Raw genomic sequence first — 22,738 nt, 5'->3', positions numbered from 1 at the left:
GACTTAGTCTTCTTAAAATTAACTCTCAAATCTTTTCTTGCACCATTAATTCTCAAAACCTAAAAAAATCATTCATTTTGCTAATATTTTATCTAGGACATTCAAATCATCTGCATAATACAAGTATAGGAGATTTCTACCTCGCTATTTGATTCCTATTTGATTGTTATTTTCCTTAGGGCAAAGTCAATCACAGTAATACATATAAACGGCGATAGGATACAACACTGCTTAACTCTTGGTTCAAAACTAAACCAGCTAATAACCTGACTCTTACTTTTATTTTCCACAATGTTAGTGCTTAGGACCCTTGTAAAAAAGGGTCCTTTTTGGAGAGTCTTTTGGGCACTGCAACGCACCTGACCTTTGCTGTTTATCGAAAATGAATAAAAAAGTTTGAGAACAAAATATGTTTACTTTCAAAAAACTTAAAAACTAAGATGTAAAGTTTAATTTGAATTTAGATTCAAATGCTAATGATTCTGCAGAGCTGTTTAGTAGAAGTTGATTATTTTGGTTACATTATAAGGATCATTTGTTGCAAAAAAAAAAAAAAAAAAAAAAAAAAAAAAAAAAAAAACGATGCTGTTATGTTGAATTAAACCTGTCTCTCTGTCAATCGAACTAAAGTTAATTCTAGTCTGATTCAGATTTTGAGAGCAAGGCATGGGTTAACGCTTTACTCTCAGTGTGACAAGCAGTTTTTGATCCACATAACACACCTATCAAAGCACCAATGATACCCTTCTACTGACGATAATCGAAATATTGCAATAAAAGGTTATTTTTTCCCTTTTTTTATTATTGCTAAACAGACATAAAAGAAAAAAAGCTTAAGCTTGTCACATATCCTATTACAAAAAATGGACAAAAAATACAGCACATTAAATATATTTTCCTTCCACGTCACAATATGCCTTCACTCCTCTTAACCAAACAACCCAATATAGAGATTCAATGTAATCTATATCTTTACAACCAAGCTCACTCAAAAACTCTATCAGCAAGAAAAAAATTCACACTGCTTCACTCTTAAGCAGTCCCTAACATTCGCACCCCCCCCCCCCAATTCCTTAAAAAAACAATTCCTTACTTTACTCACGCTTAATAGCTACCTAAACATAAACCCTTTAGTGAAGCACGGAGCTCATTCACTTCCTCCAATAATTTTAAATAATATTAATTAAATTTTAGTAAGCATTGCGGGCAAGGTCTATATGATAATCAAGGTCAAATGATTAATGCAAATTAATCATTTATTATACATTAATAGAATTTACACTGCTAAGTTTTATGCCCCCCCCCCCCTAAAAAAAATCAGTCTTACCTTTGTAGCACCAGGTGGTAGGGTATATCTAGTGTAGACAGCAACACCCAAATCAACACAAAAAAATATCAAAAAAGCAGCCAATCTTACAGGTGCAAACTCTAGCTCGTTCCAATTCTAAAAGAGAAAAATGGTAATAAGAGGAAAAAAGATAAATAAAGCAATAAACTGAACAAAAGAAGGTATGAACTGATTTGCTAAATCTGTTAGGAGTATTCATTCGAAACTGCATTAGACATTGTAAAAAACACGAATATGTTAATTTGAAAGAGCAAATAATAAGGAATCTAATGGTTCTAATTTAATCTCATTAACAGGTTTCCTTCAGCTGAGCCGCTAAGATAGAATGTTATAGAAAGTAGGACTAGGCTAGTTGAGTTAGCTGAATGGAACTCTCAGTAATTAGACTAAATGATGCCCTGAGAAGAATTATGCCTTTCCATGCAACACAGGTCAACAATGGCTCATTTTTGGCAAACTAAATTGGTTCCTTAATTTTCTATGCTAATAAACTCACTACTAACAAGCTACCCTCTACCCCATGAGTCTATAATATGAGTGAAAAAAATAATGAGGAATCTAATGGTACTAGTTTCATCTCATTAACAGTTTTCCTTCAGCGGAGCTGCTAAGATAGAATGTTATTGAAAGTAGGACTAGGCTAGATGAGTTAGCTGAGTGAAACTCTCAGTAATTAGCCTAAAAGATGCCCTGCGAATAATTATGCCTTTGCATGCAACACAGGTCAACAATGGCTCATTTTTGGCATACTAAGTTGATTCCTTAATTTTTTATGCTCATAATCCCACTCCTAACAAGCTATCCTGTTTCCTGTGAATTTAGAAATACAAAGAAAAAATAAGAAAAACAAAGAAAACAATTGAATGATAAAGTTATGAACTGATTTTCTAAATCTAACAAGTAGTCTTCATTCGAAACTGCATAGGAATAAAGGGCTTAAATGTACGTCGTTAAATAGTCACACAAATCATTACGGCTATTTTTACAATCTTTTAGTAAGATATTCTACTGTAATTTAATCTGAAGTTCCATAATTGTCTGTTCTAGGTCCATTATTTTTTCTTCATTTCAATAGCATATGTTTAAAATGGCTGGTTAGTATAAACAGCAAACAAAACAACCGGATGTAGCAAATACAACCGAATGTAGCAAATTCAAAATCAACTCAATAGGAAACCGAGTCCGTTGATTTTTTAATTAAAATCAAATTGCTATCAATCCATGGCCAATTAAAGAAAAAGCCAAGACAGATAGTCTGAGTGAGAGGCAAAGCTGGTATAAGCCTTTTTCAGCATTGTATAAAAATGATGTAATTTTCACTTGTTGATAGATAGTCTATCATCCATCCATCCTAGGGCCAAACTAAGTTAGTCACAGAGGACAGACTGCGCCTGGCGCTAAAAAGTAAAAAAAGAACAACGAAAAAAAGGGGGCAGCATATCCTCGTGCTTTTAGCCTATAGAATTCAAATCATTTCTATAATTCCCACAACGCCTTTTGTGTGGGCTGATTACTATCCTTTTGCAGTCTCTTTTAAATTTTGGTAACAAACTACCTTTGTCATTAAGAAAGCAACCTATCATTCTTTTAATTATTAATTTTAAAAAGACTCTCTGAAAAGAAGTTTTTGAAAGAAAAGTAAAGAGCCATATTAAACTTAAAACGGACAGAAATAGAGTCCTATTATAATTCAAACCTAAAACCACTAGAAATTACTCTCAAAGAATCCAAAACGAGCAGAAACTAAAAAAAAAATCATATCAAACAAGTAAAAATTAAATTGAATCCACGTGTCAAACTTGGAGATTGGCTATTGTCCCTTTCCCCCTCCCCTAAGCGTGAAAATCATAAAGCCTATCGCGTCATTTGCGGTTTATTGAAAACTATATGTAAAGTGAGTGAGTGATATGAACAGTGAGCTTAAATCTTTGAAAACATCGACGAAAAATAAAAACCAATTACTATAATCATCAAGATGAATGGAAGGAATCAATGCAAATAAACGAAACATTTATTATACATAATGGTGTTTATTCCTGGAAATCTAAGCAATTCAATATGTTATTAAACCTTTTTTTTTCTAAATCTAAAACATTTTTTATAATATATTTTGTTTTCAGTAAGGCGCCAACGACGAAATAGGCTTTATAACTTTTACGGTCAGAGGAGGGCAGGGGGTTAATGGCCAATCTTCTGTTTGCGCTAATTTTTGTTCGTTTCATTATTCAATTTTATTTATTTATTCGGATTTATTTATTCATCTATGGCAGTCTCTGCAATCTTTATATTCGACATTATCCTCGAATATAAAAGCCGAAATTTTCATTTAGAAAAAAATTTCTTTGTCTTAAAATAATTCTTCGTGTTTTTACCTTTTGTTATTTGTATGCTCAATAGATACGGCGTTATACGGGCGTTAGTTCACAAAAATGTAGGGGAGGGGCGGCAAAATTGTTTTCCAAAAGTAACAATTTATATTTTCACTTTTAGTGAAAATATAAAAAGGTTATTTTTCAACGAAAATGGCAAAAAAAGGTATTTTGTAATTCTGGGGGAAGAGGGACGAAAAACCTAGGTGGACAGTTGCCCCCTCCCACGGATGCAACGATATTGCATATAAGCCTTTTTGATAACCTGGGTGCATGTTGAGTTTTTTGGTTAGTCTAACAAAACTCTCTCAACACTCCCTGGAAGCTCAAACTTAATATACTTCAACAGTCTTCTCAACATTCCTGACAATTTCAACTACAGATACGTCCTTTTGACAACCAGAATGTACATAGTTATATTTTGATTGAATTCAACAGGTCCCTCAACGATCTCTAAAATTTTCAACTTAAACTGTTCCTGAGATATTGTAGACATGACATTTTGAAAACTTTGATGCTTACGGTGTCTTTCGCTTCAGCTCAACATCCCAATCGGCATTTCCTGAAAGTATCAACTCAATAATCTTAGTCATTCCCGAGATATTGTACCATCGCCAATTGACAACCGGGATGCATATAGTGTTTCCAAGTTCAGTACATTCTCTCATTCCCTCAACATTCTCTGAAAGCTTCAACTTAATGTTCTTCCTTAACTGTTTTTAAAATATTGAAGACATGCCGTTTTGACAGACTGGCCGCTTCACAGCATTTTTGGTAACTTAGATGCACTTACCGTCTTTTACTTTGGTGAAACATTCCCCTTAGCTTTCTCTGAAATTTTCATCTAAATAGCCTTAGTAATTCATGACACATAGCAGACAAGCCCTTTTGACAACCTGGATGCACTATACCATTTTGACAAGCAGGATGTACTTAAACTCTTTTAATTTAGTCCAATAATTCTAGTAGTAGAAGTAGCAGTACTATTTGCAGTCACAGTAACAATAGCATTACTAGTAGTAGCAGTCGCAGTCACAAGTTGTCACATTTGAAGGACAGTCAAAAATAATCTCAGTCGCAGTTACAAGCAGTCACAGTCGCAAGTAGCCACAGTAGCAGTCTCACGTAATCGCAGTCAAAAGTTGTCATAGTCGTTCGTAGTCACGGTCACAAGTTGTCACGGTCACAAGTAGTTTCTGTCACAAGTTGTCGTAGTCACAAACAGTTATAGTTGCTATCGCTAGAAGCCTTAGTCGCAGTCACAAATAGTCGTAGTCGCAAGTAGTCACAGTTACAGGTGGTCAAAGTCAAAAGTAATTCCAGTCGCAGATACGGGTAGTGACGGTCAAACTCATTGTCACAGTCGCAAGTAGTTGCAGTTACAAGTAATCGAAGTCCCATTCACAAGTAGTTGTAGCGGAATTCATAAGTAGTCACAGTTGATTGCAGTCACAAGTAGTCATAATCGCAGTCACAAATCTTCGCTATACACGCAGTCTTTATCGTTACACATATGGCGTGATAATAAGCAGAATGAAAAAGCTCCGTTCCAGCTTTTACTTCATGGTATCATGACGATAGCACTAGTCTTGATATTTATGCTGCTGAAATAGTACAGGCTATGAAGTATAGGGAGAAAGCTTCCATCCCAGTTTCCAAAACACGGTATTCATGGGTTTAATTAGAGTCAGGATTCCCGTACAGGCACAGCCAAAAGACATTCCAAGCTGTGGTATCGTATTTAGGGCGACTGTGATAAACCAAGAGTCAGGATTGTTTTTCAGGCTTATAGAAACATAGAAAGATTATACTGAACATGTCAATGACCCCAAAGCAAGTGATACAGAGCGTTCTTCCACCGAGGCCCCCAAGAATCCAAACCTTATTTGGAAAAAATGTAGAAACAGGCGGAGCGGTTGTAGCAAGTCGGGTGTTGGCATTTCTGAAGATCAGTGGTTCCTCTACTACTCCGGTGTTTTATTCTCGTGATTTAAATGTAGAAAGATAAAGTGATGCTAAGTTAAGAGCTAGGCTAGACCCACTGTTGCGCAAACACGTGTGATATCAAGCGCGTGATTCGGGTCCTTAAACTTGGTAAAGTACCCAGTCTTAACAGCATAGCACCTAGACCCCGAAGCCGCGCCGAAAAGTCAGTGGCGCGCAGCCGAGCTTGCATCCGCGCGCTGACGCCGCCGCTAATTCTATCGGCGGCGGCGTCACTAATACGCCGCCGTTTTTTTTAATTTTCTCTCTCTTTTTTTCTTATCGATATTGACCTCCGGGCTTCAACCGTCATCCCAGCTAATATGTTTCTTAAGAATAAATACTGTCACCTTCGGCTCGCCATGTATATCGGTTCGTAGGAAGAAGAAAAAGAAATTTTTCTTGAAACAAAGATTCTACCCTCCACTTTGAAATTCGGTTCATTTTTCTTTCTGACTTTTCGGATGAAAGAGGTAGGTAAAAGAGCATTGGGCAATTCAGGATGTTATCATATTCAGCACGATAGGGTTGCCTAAGTACAAGGCGCTTTGGCCACGATGTATTATTTTTTTTCCAGACGAGGGAACTGCGCATTGGAGGAGTTTTCGTAGAAACTTCGAAAAGGGCACATTCAAATGAAAATAGGAGGAGCTCGTGCCCTTGTTGTTAACCAAAAGGGGTTGGAGGGTAACTAACACCCCTCCCACACCCACCTTTTCGCCAAACACATCCAATCAAAATTTGGAGATAGCCATTTTGTTCAGCGTAATTGATTTCCAGATAGAAAATATGTTTTTGAGGAGGTTACTCCCCCACAACCCTCAGGGCAAGGGTTTAAAGTTATGCCCACGGGGCATATAAGAACGATGTTGGCACAACGTATTATTTCTTTTTTTTCCCTTTAGATCAGGGCACTTCGTATTGAAGAAGTTGTCGTAGAAACTTCGAAAAGGGCTCAATCAATTGGAAATTGGAGTGGCTTGTGCCCTTTTTTATAGTCGACAGTGATTGCAGGGCAACCAACACCCCCCTCACACCCACCATTTTCCGAAACACATGCGATAAAAATTTTAAGATAGTCATTTTTTTCTGTTTAGTTGATTTCCAGATAGAAAATATGTTCTGAGGAGGTCACTCCCCCACAACCCAAAGGGCAAGGGTTGTAAGCTGTGCCCTGGGGGCATATAAAAACTATGTTGGAACAATGTACTATTTTTTTTCCTTTAGACCAGGGCACTTCGTATCGATGACGTTGTCGTAGAAACTTCGGAAAGGGCTCATTCAATTGGAAATTCGAGTAGCTTGTGCCCTTTTTAATAGTCGAAAGTGATTGGAAGGCAACTAACACCCCTTCCACCCCCAACATTTCCCGAAACCCACCCAATCAAAATTTTGAGATAACCATTTTGTTCAGCGTAGTTGATTTCCAGATAGAAATTGTGTTTTTGAGGCGGACACTCCCTCACAACCCTCAGGGCAAGGGTTGTAAGTTATTCCGTGGGGGCATATAAGGTTTTTATAGAACACGTTGTCGTAGAAACTTGAAAGGGGGCTTGTTCAATTGGAAATTGAAATGGCTAGTGCCCTTTTTAATAGTCGAAAGTGATTGGAAGGCAACAAAATCAAAATTTTGAGATAGTCATTTTGTTCCACGCAAGTTCAGGAAATTATAGCTTTGAGCTGGACACTCCCCTCACAGTCTTCGGTGCAAGGGTGATAAGTTATGCCCTGTGGGGCATATAAGTTTTTATTGGAATCTTTGTCGTAGAAACTTGAAAAAGGGCTCATTTGATTGGGAATTCAAATAGTCTCGAAAATGATTTTAATAGTCTCGAAAATGATTTTGAGGGCAACTAACCCCCCTCTCACACTAACCTTTTCCCCAAACACATCCAATCAAATTTTGTGATAGTCATTTTATTCAACGTAGTTGAAAGTTTTGAAAATAAGGTCTTTAATAATGACAGCCCCTCCACCCCCAGAGCCCTCGGGGCAAGGGTTGTAAGTTATGCCCTGGGGGCATATAACGTTTTTATAGAAAGCGATGTTGTAGAAACTTCAAAAGGGGGTCATTCAATTGGAAGTTGAAAGGGCTAGTGCCCTTTTTAATAGTCGGAAGTAATTGGAGGGAAACTAATCGCCCTCCCACGCCCACCCTCCCATTTGCCTTTATTTTTAAAAATTAAATGTTGCCTTAAGATTAAATCAAAATGCACTGTGTTAATGGTAATTCTCAATAAGCCATCTCAGAAGTATCTCAATAAAGACTGTTCTTGGGATGTTCGAGTGTATTATTTTCTGACTTTTAGGCCTGTTGCTGCTCTTACAATTGAAACAAATCAAAAGAGTGTAAGCTTTTGCAACCTTTGACAGAAAGTAAAAAGATTTTTTTGGCGAATGATATCAAGTTTTATATTTAAGGTCAACAAGAAGAGATATAAAACTAAATTAAACACTAACATTTGTGTCCAGATTTTTAAAAGGGCCTAGGTTGTTAAAAGTTGCTGAAAATTTTTTTCCAGCATATAAATAACAGGCCAAACTATAAATTCTTAAAAAACAAAAAGATTTAAAATATTATTTTCTCTTTCCCTGAAAAGACTATGTCAATATAAAACGAACAGAAATTAATTAAAAAACCTTTTTCCACAAAAAAAATTTTTCAACGAAAAGTAAAGAACTCCATTTAACAAAAAATGAGCAAAAATAAAATCAAATAATCTACCAATCGTGAAACTACCACAAATCAGCATCGATAAATAAATGAAACCTAAAACGAACAGAAATTACAATAAATAACCGAGTCAAACTCAAAACGAGCAGAAATTAACATAAGTTGGGCTCAAAACCTCTATGCCTTCCCAAGGCCAAAACAAATTTTGCAATTTACTGAAAAAAATACAAATGAATGTGCATTGTCAGTTTAATATACATGTACAGATATCTAGTAATCAAAATGTTAATATTATTCGGTTTATTAAATTTATAAAATTAAAAACATTTATATTTTTTCAGTTCAGTGCAAATTATGTTCTGGTATTGGGAAGGCATAGGGGTTTTGAGCCCAACTTATGTTAATTTCTGCTCGTTTTCAGCTTAACTTAATAATTAATTCTGATTTCTGTTCGTTTCAGGTTTCATTTACTTATAGATTATGATACGTGGTAGTTTCGTGCCTGGTAGATTATATGATTTTATTTTTGCTCATTTTTTGGCTAATGGAGTTCTTTACTTTTCTTTGAAAAACTTATTTTGAGGAAAAAGTTTTTTTTAATTAATCGGGAAAAGAGCTAGAGCTAGAGCTTTTTTTTGCACGGTGAGCAGAAAACACTGAAGTTGAAGTAGCCTTAAAGTTTGACTTGAAACTTTATAACTTGACCACTTCTTTCAGGAAAGAATTTTGTAGGGCTATTCCGTGTTGATAAGAAAAGAGGGTAAAGATGGAGTTTAGTTTCCCCTGTAGTGTAGGGCGCAGGGGCCCTATAGAAAAGGTGCAGGTTAGTTCTCCCTTATAAAAACAACTTATTTCAGTAGATACAAAGAAGAATCCCATTTGCGGCATTCTGTGGGACCCCAAGGTCCAATACTAGTATCAGATCCCACGAGTGGCAGTTTACGCTCATCAAGTTCTGGCTGTACCAGCCACAAGTGCCCCAGCTAAACAGCTTTTTAGCACGACAGGACTGATAGTGACAGCAAAAAGATCAATGGCTCCAAGCAGAGTGAACAAACTCACTTTTGTTACATCAACTGTAACTGAAGTGATGTAACCGCTGATTTAAAATTTTTGTGTTGTTAAGCAATGGTATCTGACTTGTATACAGTGTTTTTTTTATGTTGTTATTTGTTGTTTTTTTTTTTCACTTCCTTTTCGTATGTATTTTATGAACAGGAGATGTTTGAACTTCAAAATTTGAAAGTTATACACACATTAGCCCAAATCATTAACAAGAAGAAAATGACTAAACACGGGATTTTATAGGAACAATGCGATGTTAAACATAAACACAACATAGGTTTCCCAGGGTCTAGTGGCTAAAAATGAGAATTCTACTTGGTCTGATCGACGGTGAACATAAACACTTTCCGCACGGCCCAACAAATTCCTGTTTTGTCATATTGTTCTTGTATGTTTTTATTCAACCATTTGAAAATCCTTATTAAAATCAAGTTGAGGGTGAACGTGCTTGGTGAAGTGGAATTTTTATTATTATTTTTAATCAGAAAAATTGGCGCGCCGCCGATAATAAATCACACATTCGCCGCCGTCATGTCGGCGTGGCGCGACTTCGGGGACTATTAACACCACATCATTTCCAAAATATCAATGCTTTATCGATTGTACATCTCACACTGTTATATCAGATGTATATTGATACATGTCAAGTGCCAACCTTACTTGATTCCGGGGTTATGACGAATATCCAGAAAAAAGACAAAATGCTAACTTGTGCAGTAGTTATCGCCCTATTACAATTCCTAGTGTCCTAAGTAAGATTTTAAAATTGCCTGATTCTTCCTAAATTTACACGTAAATGTGTTTCAGACAATAGACAATCATCTTTCCGTGAACTTTTACACTGTGGGTTTGTTCACTGCCTTTTAAAGTGTGTTTTTCTAAAGCTAAGGCGTCAGAAAACCCTGCATAATTATGTATTGCGAATTTATGTATTTGCTACACTGATAATGTTGTATTGATTAGTTCTAGTCTATCGGCGTTGCAGGTTAACCGGGATTCATTGATCTCGGGTTATATTTATTTGGGGCTTACAGTAAACACTGTAAAAACTGAATTCCTTGTTTAAAATATTCACGGAAAAGTTACTGTTTCTTTATCTGTTGTTGTTGCCGGTACAGCAAAAAAAAACAAAAAAACAGTTCACTTCGCTGAAATACATTGGCCTTGTTTATGTCCAAGATAAGCCAAGTACTCGAAGGTACTCACTGAACCACGCTGTAGCTGTTTTCCGCTCGAACTACGCTAAACTTGCTGCGCTCAAGTATAGTTATAAGAAGCGTCTACATTCTAAACTGTATTCCGCCATGGCTATCCCACACGCGCTAAATATCTCGCCCCGATGACATTCCTCATCAAAGAGGGAACAATTCAAGGTCTGATCAGGGTTTTACCATTATTTGAAGTTTCTGTTAAGTTTTCCGCTGTATTTTAAGAACAGTCATGTTTTGCCAAAAATATTCAGATCCCGATCCTTTTTCTGTTGGTAGCTTTCTAGGTTGTGAGATGTTCAAGAGAAACCTAAATCATTTTTTTCAGTTTTTGCCATTTAGTAAATACGAGGCTTGTTTAGAGTATCTATCTGCTCTTGAGTTGTTATGTGCTTTGTATTTCTATCATTTAAACGTTGAATTTTTCTATTTTCTCTTTTTTCATTTATTTACTCCGCTTGTTATTACATGTTTGTAAGCAGGCAAAAATTAACTTATCTTAAATATTTGCATTCGCATTCTCAAGTACTCACAGTCGCAGTGATAGTGACCCTGATAGTTTCAAACAAATACCATTAGCCATTCCTAAGAAATCTCAGATATGCCCTTTTGATAAAAGGAATGCAGAATATATCTTTTGATTTCGTTCAACATTCTCCTCAACATTCGACGAAGTTCCACCTTACTACCCTTAGTCTTTTCAGAAACACCCAGGATTAAACATTCTCCCCACTTTATAATGATAAATCCTTACTGTAAACAATGAACCAATTGCATAGCTTAAAACCTTTTCCCCTGAGACTGTAGGGGGGCATGACGTCCGCGGAGGCATAGTTGTTAAATTTTTTGATTATTTTGAACAAAGCGGATATCGTAAAACTTTGATCAGTATAAAGGGGGCATCTAAAAAGAACGAAGGAGGGGGCCTATATCCTCCAATACTTTCCAACATCCACCTCAACATGCCCTGAAAGTTTCAACTTAGTACCCTCAGCCGTTCCTAAGATATTGCTATTGCACCCTTCTAACAGCCAGCATGCACACAGTGTGAATTTATTTTGTTTATCCCCCTCAACATTTTAAACAAAAAATAACAAGTAGAACTATAGGGGATTTTTTTCAGTATAACAGTGGAATTCAAAACTTTAAAGGAGTATTTCGACCCTATGTCCAAGTGCCGTCCTTGCCATGGCACAAATGAAAATATAAAAGAGAAACTTACATTAAAATACGACCAATAAAAAAAACAGCCACACAATACTTTAAAAAATCCTCACTCATTAGTAATGACTAGTAATGACTCACCTCACATTATCTATCAGTCTGGTTGAACTTCGTTGAAGTAAGGGTGCTAGTGCTGTTTAATTTTTTTTTTCAGTTTTAATGGTCGTATTTTAATATAAGTTTTTCCTTTATATTTTTATTTGTGCTTTGCTGAGGATGGCCCTTGGACACAAAGCCGAAATATTCATTTAAAGTTTGGAATTCCACTGTCTTATGCTAAAAATTCCCTATTGTTCTACTTGTTATTTTTTGTTATGATGGAAAGGCAGTGTGGTCTTCGTCGCTATCTAGGTCATGATTTTCTGAAAATAGTCGCAAGTAGAAGCAGTCACAGTCCCAGTCGCAAGTAGTTTCAGTAATAGTAGCAATAGTAGTGGGCCCGAGTTTTAAGTTAATACCCTTAGTCGTTCCTTAGATATTGCACATACACCTTTTTGATAATCTGGACGCATATAGTGTATTTTGATCAAGTTCAGCATACCCCTCAACATTTCTGGAAGTTCCTCCCTAGCACCCTTAGTGGTACTTGTATGATCTACGCCTTACGGCTCTAGTTGTTCATTCATGAACGCATTGCAGAATCTTTTTTTTTTTTTTTTTGTTAGTTTCATTCACCTTAGCGTGAGACAAGACAAAGAGAAGTGACGGAATCGATGGAAAATATATAATTTGGGTTATATATTTGCACATTAAGGGAGGTGGTGGGGGTAAAGCATTGGACAGTGTGAGGTTAGAAAAAAAATTATTAGCGCATAATATGCATAATAATTGTACCTAACACATTAGGCATGCAGACTCGCTATACTTTACCCCCCCCCCCCGAATGTGCAAATATATAGACTAAATTTGTTTCTAACGTATTATATTTTATCATAATTAGGTATATTGCATTAGGATTGAGTGTCAGAAAAACACATTAGAAGAATATTAGATAGGGCCTAGATCATACAAGTACCCCCTTAGCCTTTCAGACACACCGAGGATCAAATATTCTCCCCTTTCCTAATGATAAATCCTGCATGTAAACAATGGGCAAATTGAGTAATTTACAATCATCGCCCCGAGGCTGTGGGGAGCATGGCATCATCGGAGGAAAATTTACTAGACCTTTTCAAACAAAATAACTTTTCCAAAATTCCGATCCATGTTGTGGAGATGGGACATTTAAAAAGGGCAAGGGGGCTGGTTACCATCCGATCGCTCTTCAGCAACCCCTTCAATATTCCCCTAAGTTTTACTTAATATACTTAGCCTTTTCAGACAGACCCAGGATCAAACATTCCCCCTTTTCCAATGATAAATCCCGCATGAAAACAATGGATAAATTACGTAATTTAAATCCTTGCCCCAGGGGCTACGGGAGGAATGGCATCCCAAGAATCATAGTTATAAGACATTTTAACTATCTTGAACAAAATAGCTTTTCAAAATTTCACTCAGCATTGAGATGAGGCAGAATCTAAGAAGGGCAAGGAAGCTGATTGCCCTCCGATCACTCTTAGCATCCTTCTCAGCATACACTGAAAGTTTCGACTTATTATCCTCAGCCGTTTATCAGATATTGCTGATACGCCCTTTTGACAACCATCGTGCACACAGTTCAGGTTATTTTACTTACAAACTAAATACAAGTACAATATGGGTATGCTCGACTGAGAGTCCAGCTCGTTCCTAGTGTGTTTTTATTATGTTAGTCACCTCCCTCCAAATTTTAATGAAATTTGTATTATAAAAATCTCAGCCTTTTTGGAGACCTGTAATCAAATGTGTCCCCTTTTCTCAATTTCGAACCTTATATACTAACAAAGGGCAAGTTGCATAACTCAAAGCCTTTTCTCCAGGGGCTTTGGGTGGTTATACCATCCCCAGAAACATAGTTATTTGACTTTTAGAATATTTTGAACAAAATATATTTCAAAATTTTGATCAGATGTCTTTTGGGGGAGGGAAGCAAAAGAGGACGTAGGAGAGGGGCTAGTTGCCCTCCGGTCATTTTTAACTCTTGAAAAGGGCACTAGAACTTTCGACATTCAATCGTATAAGTTATCTCTAAAGTTTCTACGACCATCCTTCCCATATGAAGTAGCTACGGAAAAAAATAGTAAAATAAATAATGCATTGAAGCCTCATGGTATTTTACTATGCCCAACGCTAGAGTGTTGCCTCTGATTTTAAAAAAGAAATATGAACTGCGCTTTTTATCAGGCACACGCACATGAATCGATTGGAGAGGGGGGGGGATTCAGAAGAACTAAAATCAAGAAATCTCAAAGAGATCTTCAAAATTTCTGGACATGGGGCCGATGGTTCCTCCCTGACGTAACTTTATGGGGAGCCCACTTTCCAGGCCAAGAACTCTACAAGTCACGCAAACAAGGAGTAATTTAGGTAACGCATTAGATTGTTACAAAATCTCTCTGATTCTCAAGCTTTTATCTTTAGGTTGAACGCGCAAAATCAATCTTCGTTGGGCAACGGGAAATTAAACCTAAAATTAAAATTTCACCCCTGTAAAATGTTGCACACTTGGAATATACAAGCAAAGATAGGTGTTTTCCAAAACTTTCATTTTAAACTTACGGGATACTCTTCAATTTGCAAGATACTCGTATGAAAATTTACGGGTTGAAAGACCTTTGGTTGAGCAGCTTCAATATTAGAAAAAAAAACTGAGTTCACTTTTCTTGTAGTTTCCAAGTATACAAATCTTTGAATCAGCACTTTGGAATATCATAAAAAAAATTAAGAATTAAGATATCAATTTTTAATTACTGCCCCCAGGGCCGTATCCAGGATTTTTTCGGGGGGGGGGGGGCTTACCTAAAACTAAAAAAAAAATACATAAACAAATTTGTTTATATTCATTTTTGTTACGTTTCTATGAGTCAGACAAAAATCTTGGGGGGGGGGTCAATACCCTTAAACCCACCCCCCAGATACGGCCGTGACCACTACATCCTACTATACATAACAGCATGTAAAGTAAGCTAGCAATTTGATGATCACCATAAATTACCCAATGCATCCCTACTTACATAATACTACATGCCGTGAAATATCCATAGCTGAAATATATGTATAAAAAAACCTTCTCTTATACCTCAACACCTTGCAATTAATTTTCCACTTATCTCCACTTCATTGTTGGACTGTTAGATGTGATAAAACTTCGATCCTTCATATTACAAAAAAAATAAATAAGGAAAGAAAAAACCCTAAAAAACCATTGCCCCTTTTTTCTTTCTTTTTTGATTGTTTGCAGATGTTGTGGTTTTATTCGAGAAAACTTTGTTCAGTGGTATTTTTGTATTAATCAACCATAGTATGTTTATTTAGTACTTTTTTCTAATTTATTTTATTTTTCTTAAATAAAAGCTGATTCTTTCGAAGCATAAGTTATTTATTTTCAATTCCAACTCTTGGTCATCGCTAACTATTGGTAATTACAGAAAATAACCAGACAACTCTTTTTCTGCAATACTTTCATTATCTAGACATCGAAAATTACTCATTCAATTGAGAAAGTGAAGCCAATTCACAAAATTTAGGGGGAATGAATTTTTTAAATCTAGGGGAGTGGGGCAAATAAGTCGCTTTTTATTTTTCCAATGAAAATACCAAAATAGATATTTTTCAATGACAATGCCCTCAAAAAGGCATTTTCAAAATCTAGGGGGACGGGCACACAAAAATCTGCGGCGGCATGCCCCCCCCCCCAATTTAGATAAATGAAATGAGAATGTTCGCCATTTCTGGGTATTACACATCGTCTTATCTTCTAAACATTGAAAATGGGCCTACCAGAATAATGCTAGAAACGTGGGCTGTTAAAACAGCGTAGACACCACCAGAGGCACCAGCCAGGTATACTCTCGGGTCGCTTACAGATGTTCCAAGTGATCCTGCAATCACTCCAGATATGTAGATGACAAACAATCTTAAAGGTCCATGAAACATTTCTAAAGGAACACCCAATAGAAGTTGTACTACAATGTTGGATATGATGTGGACGTACCTAAAAATAGAACTCCGCATTTGGCTTCAGGTAATCAGGAAATATAACACGGCATTAAAACAGGGGAGGGGGTAGCTTCAAATTCACACCGCTAGAACAGTAGAGGTTTTTACAATTTGCGAGTCTATATTCGTCTATGTTCTATACAATTCATCTATTTTGTCGAGTTTATTTTATATATATATTTTTTTAACTCATTCCCCTCCTCCGAAATAAAGTCCTGAGTACATGTTTAAACACAGCCCATATTACAAGCTAAAATGACAGAAGACACACAACAGATAATTTCGATTTTCAAGAAGACGGGGTCATTCCAGGAAAACATTATCTAGCAGATTGCGTCTTGTTATACGGATTTTCTTAGTTTCTTTCAAGATAATTAAATTAAAAAAAACAAGTTTTTTTAACTGAAAGTTAGGAGCGACATTAAAACTTAAAACGAACAGAAATTATTATGTATATGAAAGGGGCTGTCCCCTCCTCAACGCCTAGCTCTTTACGCTAAAGTTTGACTCTGTCTCACAACTTTATTTTTTAAAACAAAAAAAAAACTGTAGCGTAAAGAGCGAGGCGTGAGGAGGGGACAGACCCTTACATATACGGAATAATTTATTTTCGTTTTAAGTTTCAATGTCGCGCCTTACTTTCAGTTAAAAAAAACTTGTTTTTTTATTTAACTTCTGAACGTTTTTGAATGAATGCAGCTTTGATTTTGGATCACCGTACATGAATAATTAAAATAAAATTTGCACTTTAATTTTACTATTTTTTGGGCTAAATGGCTTTCTCGACATTTTGTTCTGACGTAACTTACGTAACGAACTTCTATATTCGTATGTTCTTATAACGTATGTTAGGGGGTTCGCCCCCTAGTCAATACCTCGCTCTTTACTCTAAGGTTCAAATTTTACTCCAATCCTTTAAGAATGACTCCTTAATCACAAAGGCCATTAATTGGAATAAATGCCTCTGATGAAAGTACAAAACTTTAGTGTAAAGACCGAGTTAATGACTAGGGGGCGAACCCAATCATATACGTAATAATTTCTGTTCGTTTTAAGTTTTGATGTTGCTCCTTTACTTTCAGTTGAAAAAATTGTTTTTTTTTTAAATTTCAGATCGTTTTTTAAATAATGCTGGGAAATCCGACGCCCCCGTCATAGCAATGTCCCTTCCCCCATGAAAACTTCCTCCATGGAAATATATTCCACGAAAAGCACCCCCCCCCACTACCAGAAAAAATCTCCCCCTGAAAATTTCTGTATACTTCCCAATAACCACCACTATATGTAAACATTGGGCAAAGTTCATAACTTGCAGCCCTTCCCCCGGGGACTGTGGGGGATCAAGTCATCCTCAAAGACATAGTTATTATATTTTTTCGACCATGCTGAACAAAATGGTTATCTAAAAATTTTGATCGGATAACTTTGGGAAAAAAATGAGCAAGAGACGGGGCCTAGTTCCCATCCATTTTTTGGTCACTTAAAAAGGACACTAGAACTTTAAAGTTCCGTTCGAATGAGCCCTCCCGCGATATTCTAGGACCACTGGGTCGATACGATCAGCCCTGAAAAAATAAAATAAAAATAAACACGCATCCGTGATCTTTCTTCAGGCAAAAAATACAAAATTCCACATTTTTGCATATAGGAGGTTGAAACTTCTATATTAGGGTTCTCTGATACGCTGAATCTGCTGTTGTGATTTTCATTCAAGTTCTATGACTTTTAGGTATTTTCTCTTTTTTTCGAAAATAAGGCAAATTTTCTAAGGCGTGTGACTTTTGAGGGGTAAAACTAAACTTGATGAAACTTAGATATTTGAAATCAGCATAAAAATCTTATTCTTTTTATGTATATATTGGTATCAAAATTCCGTTTTTTAGAGTTTCGCTTACTATTGAGCCGGGTCGCTCCTTACTTACCGTTCGTTACCACGAACTCTTTTAATTCTAAATACCGTATTCATAGGTTTAAAGGTAACTTCCATACCTAAATACGAAGAAGTAATTATGAGCCAATGTAAATGCCAAACCTCTAGGTATTCTTTGGAAAGCCAGGAAAATCGGGAAACATTTAAGGAAACGCTGAATACGACATTGTCCTGATACTGGGGTCTAAAAACACACCACATGGACAATTTCTTCTAAAAGCAATTATTGATAAACCACTTCCGTCTGTGAGGTGGGAAGGAGTATTAGGCCCCTCCCCCTGCCAAAATATCATGATTTAAACGATTATTCTATATTTTAAAACTTTCATGCCTTTTCACTTTTTTTCACAGTTTTGAGAAATTTACCCACCTCCCCCCCCCCCCATTATATAAGCACTTTTGTACATGCCCACTGTGGATAACTTCTAATTACCAGAATATGTGGGTTATAGTCCAATGGCTTTTAGTTCATTCTACAACGATATCGAGTTTTTTCTAGAGCAACTAGTCTAAGAATTTGTATTTACCTATCCGTAAATATAACCATATCTAAAAAGTCTCGTATTTTCTTCTTTGTAAAAGCATTTTTCTTTCTCCAATATCCCAATCTCTCTATTTTCATATTGCTATCTCTCTACTTACACAATGTAGGAGTTTAAAAGCTTTCCACAGAAGCTAGGAGAGTATTTAGTTATGAATAAAAACTACAAGCACACACTGAGAGGTTAAACCACTTGATCATCTAACATTAACATACATTCTGATAAAATAAACTCTAAATCAGACGCACGTTTCCACAAGATTCGACAGAGGAGGTGTAGGGGAGTAGGGGAGCAAATATCCTTATCAACGGGTCTTTTACCTGAACGAACTATTTCAGACTTCAGAAGCTGCACTATTACCCTAGTCTTGCTGAGTCTGTGCGCAATAAATTGAAAAGAAAACTAGTAAATCAAAGGAAATGTACAAGATAAGAATTTATGAAGAGAAGCAGAATATGGAAAACAGAAGTTTTTACCCTGAGTGAATGAGCATGTAAGAAATATAACGCCAAGCTTCATATCTCCTCCTTGGGTTGTAAATTAAGGGTGACAAAATGGGTACAGGGCCCTCAGCTGTTAAAGTAGCACCATCATTTGAACATTCAATTGCATAGTAGATGAAGACACCGAGCTATAATTAAAAACGAAACAGATCAATACAAGGTCGTTTCGACTAGGTATTACAGTAGCATGATCATTTGGAAATTAAATTACACAGTATATGAAGACATAATCCTACAACTAAAAACAGAATAGATGGAAATGCAAGAAAAGGATAAGAATTCTGAATTTAAAAAAATACGGGTTAACATTTCGTTTTCTCAGACAAAACTCTCAGGGAAGAGCAATTCCCGGGTAATTTAGGACGAACACGACATAAGTTATGATTCAAAATATATGAATCTAGTGAAGTTATGATTCTAGTGAAGAGGACGAGTTGCAGGTTGATGAACCCCTTGTAAATGAACCAGGTCAGAATGTTTGTTTGGAGAATGAATGTGAGTATGTTTTCCCTAATAGGGAAAGTAGGGATAGGCTCGGAAAATAAATAGATGGGGAAGGAATTTAATAAATTTTTGTAAAAAGGAAGGGTTACTAATTATGGACGGAAGGTTGGGAGGAGATTTTGGTCAGGGTGATTTTACGTGTTATAGTGGGTTTAGCCCGAGCCTAATTGATTATTATTTGAAAAAACTACGTTTTCTAAAGAGTTAAAGAGGCTGAGTTACAAGGTCGAACCTTAAAACGTACAGTGATTAGGAGGCACAGTTGGGGGGCTGCCGCCCCCCAAACCCCCTGCTTTTGCAGCCTCTTTTCTTAAGGTTTTTTTAAGGTCACCCTCCGCTTTTGCTCTTGCGAAGATCTGGTTTGCAACACAAACGAATTCTGCTGTAGTTTTTATCATAAAAACAACTATTGCATCTTTTATCGATGAGGGCTACCACCCCCCGGTTTTGCCCTTGCAAAGAACTGTTTTACAACTAAAATAAAGTCTGCTTGAATTTTTTACCATAAGAACACCCTATTGCATTTATTTGATTAAAAACCCTACTGAGAATTATTATTTTCCGTTTCCTCAGGAGATTTTTCCCTAACCAATAACAAGCTATAATGGGATGAACTTTAAAAATTTTTAACAGAAAAACAGGGAGCAGATGAAGGGCTCAGAATAAACTAGCAGTTAAGGTTCATTTATTTTACCATCATACATGATCACACTGAGTACATAACACTACCTGGCACAGAGACAAGTTTGTAGTTATAACTGCAACAGACTGAGTAGTCATTGCCAAATCCTCAGAAGATATTAAAAAAATGCCATTGAAACAGTTTCATTCGTATTGGTACGACCACTTGATTACAGGGTACAGGACTAAAAAAACCTTAACAAGAGATGCTGCAAAAGCGGGGGGTTTGGGGGGGCGGCAGTCCCCCAACTGTGCCTCCTAATCCCTGTACGTTTTAAGGTTCGACCTTGTAACTCAGCCTCTTTAACTCTTTAGAAAACGTAGTTTTTTTCAAATATTTTCTGCACGTTTTTGTACAGTTTATTACTTATTATTCAACAATTAACATGGGCTCTTATGGGAAAACGAGATTTTTTGTAAATGTAAATTCGGGGGATAATTTTTTCGGCTGAAAATATCAAAAGGCCCTGCTGGGTCAAATTCCGGTTCGAATGAGTCCTCACTCACCCGGATCCGTTGCCAACTGTGGCCTGTAGGCGTGGCTGATAAAAAAAGAGAAATGAACATTAAGTGGCTATATTTGTTTTTTGGAAAACAGGGAAGGAGTGATCGGATTGAGCTGAAATTTCGAGGATAAGCGGATTTAAAAAAGAAACTGAGTTTATTTTTTAAACTTTAAATTCAGTTTATAAAAAATTTTCTCTGACAGGGAATCGAACCCGGATCTTCCGCCTGATAGTCAGGAACAGCGACCATTGTACCACAGAGACACTTGTTATATTATTTTAGTCTCTCGTATCTATTTTTGACGCAAGCAACTCCCCACAAAACTTGATATTTGGTTTTTGGAAAATAGGGAAAGAAGGATCGGAGAGCTGAAATTTGGAAGACAAGCTCCCAGGCCCCAGGAAAGCTTATCCTCTAAATTTCAGCCCGATCGGACAACGTTAAAGGGGGGCTGTGGTGGGAAAAATTAACATGGGCTCTTATAGGAAAACGAGGTTTTTCGTAAATGTAAATTCGGGGGATAATTTTTTCGGTCTGAAAATATCAAAAGGCCCTAACAGGTCGAATTCCGCTTCGAATGAGTCCTCATTCTTCCGGATCCGTTGCCAACTGTGGCCTGTAGGCGTGGCTGATAAAAAAAAAGAGAAATGAACTTTAAGTGGCTATATTTGTTTTTTGGAAAACAAGGAAGGAGTGATCGGATTGAGCTGAAATTTCGAGGATAAGCTCCCGGGCCATAGGAATGCTTAACCTCTAAATTTCAGCCCAATCCGACAATGTTAAAGGGGGGCTGTGGTCGGAGGGTCGAAACTTCCGGCCCACTTTTAACCATGAAGATAAAGTTGGAGGGGGGGTGAAATTTCTCACGTGTCTTAGTTGGAACTTGGGCTGCAAAATGCGATTACCGCTGTCTCTCTGCGACCGCTAGGACGATAAATCGCTTAACACTGTGGTGGGTCGCCTCTTTAAAGAGGCACAAGTGTGCCTCCTTGATATTTTATGTAGTTTTTCTCTTTGGCCCCGGGCGGCCGACCTCAGGGTCCTAGAGTTGGTTGGATCTGACCATCTGCCAGTGAGTATTATGGTGAGAGCGTGTATTCGACAGTCCGAAAAGGGAAAGGAAAGGTCTACGTGTGAGGAAAGGATCCGTAAACCAGTTTGGATAGCCAAGGTGAAAGAAGAATTGGTTAAAATGGAACTAGAAAGTGAGGAATTTCAGAATGATTGCCATTCGATTTTGAATTTTTCAGAACCAGCTGAATTGCATGAAACTGTTTCGGTAATTATAGATAAAATTTATGAGAGAATCAAGCCTTTATCTCAGGATAAAAAACATCCGGCCAGAAAAGATGAGGGTTTTTTCGAAGAGGAATGTAGGCAGAAAATGAAAGAGGTAATTAGGGTTTTCAGGCTACTTAAAGCAACAGACGCATTGGATCAGGAAACGAATTTGCACAGGTTAGCTGAATATAGGAAACTAAGGTCAGATTATAATAGGGTTAAAAGAGTTAAAAGAGAGAGAGGCAGATGAAAATTAATGAGGAAATTAAGAGAGCTTATAGTGTGAATAAGTCAAGAGAGTTTTGGTCAGTAGTTAAATGTTCAATCCAGGGCCCGGGAATAAGAGGAGAAGTCCCAGCAGTTGAGACGTGGCCAGCTTATTTTGATAATAGGGAGTCAGAATATGTTAGGGCGAATGAGTCGAATGGTTCAGAGGATAGAGAGCCAGGTCTATGGACAGCAACACATCCTTTAAGACAGAATGCTTACGATTTAATTAGGCCTGTATCTCAACAAGATATTTGGCATCAGTTGAAAAGGATGAATGGAAATTCGTGTCCAGGAACAGATGGTATATCTACAAAGGTCCTGAAGTTAGGAAGGACAACTTTAATACCCATGTTGGCTGCAATTTTCTCGTTTGTGGTAGAAAAAGCTTGCTGGGCTCGCTCATGGGTACATTTTTATAGCAGTGTCTCTTTTTAAGAAAGGTAATAGGAAGTTACACGAAATCTTTAGGTCTATCTTTATGGAGAATGCGGTAAGTAAATTGTTTTGCATGGTTCTCGAATTTAGGCTAAAAGATTTGTTAGATAAGAAGGAAATACTCAGCCCGATAC

The 22,738-nt window shown here is 36.9% G+C and overlaps 1 protein-coding gene across 2 annotated transcripts in view; it reads right to left on the bottom strand.

Annotated features, from left to right (window-relative positions):
• Positions 1 to 22,738, bottom strand: part of LOC148947803 (rhomboid-related protein 2-like) — a 75,449-nt gene that overhangs the window by 8,245 nt on the left and 44,466 nt on the right. For both annotated transcript variants that reach the window (XM_089095445.1, XM_089095444.1), the window contains exons 5-7: positions 18,900 to 19,054; positions 15,733 to 15,946; positions 1,328 to 1,444 (exon numbers count right to left, since the gene is read on the bottom strand). In XM_089095445.1, the coding sequence (XP_088951571.1) occupies positions 1,328 to 1,444; positions 15,733 to 15,946; positions 18,900 to 19,054 (486 nt within the window). The remainder of the gene's footprint in view (positions 1 to 1,327; positions 1,445 to 15,732; positions 15,947 to 18,899; positions 19,055 to 22,738) is intronic.

Source organism: Artemia sp. Qi Xiang Cuo, chromosome 10 (genome assembly GCF_049724085.1).
Source record: "Artemia sp. Qi Xiang Cuo chromosome 10, ASM4972408v1, whole genome shotgun sequence".
NCBI lineage: Eukaryota > Metazoa > Arthropoda > Branchiopoda > Anostraca > Artemiidae > Artemia > Artemia sp. Qi Xiang Cuo.
Note: the sequence above shows the minus strand (reverse complement) of the source record. Positions and strands in the feature narration are given on the sequence as shown.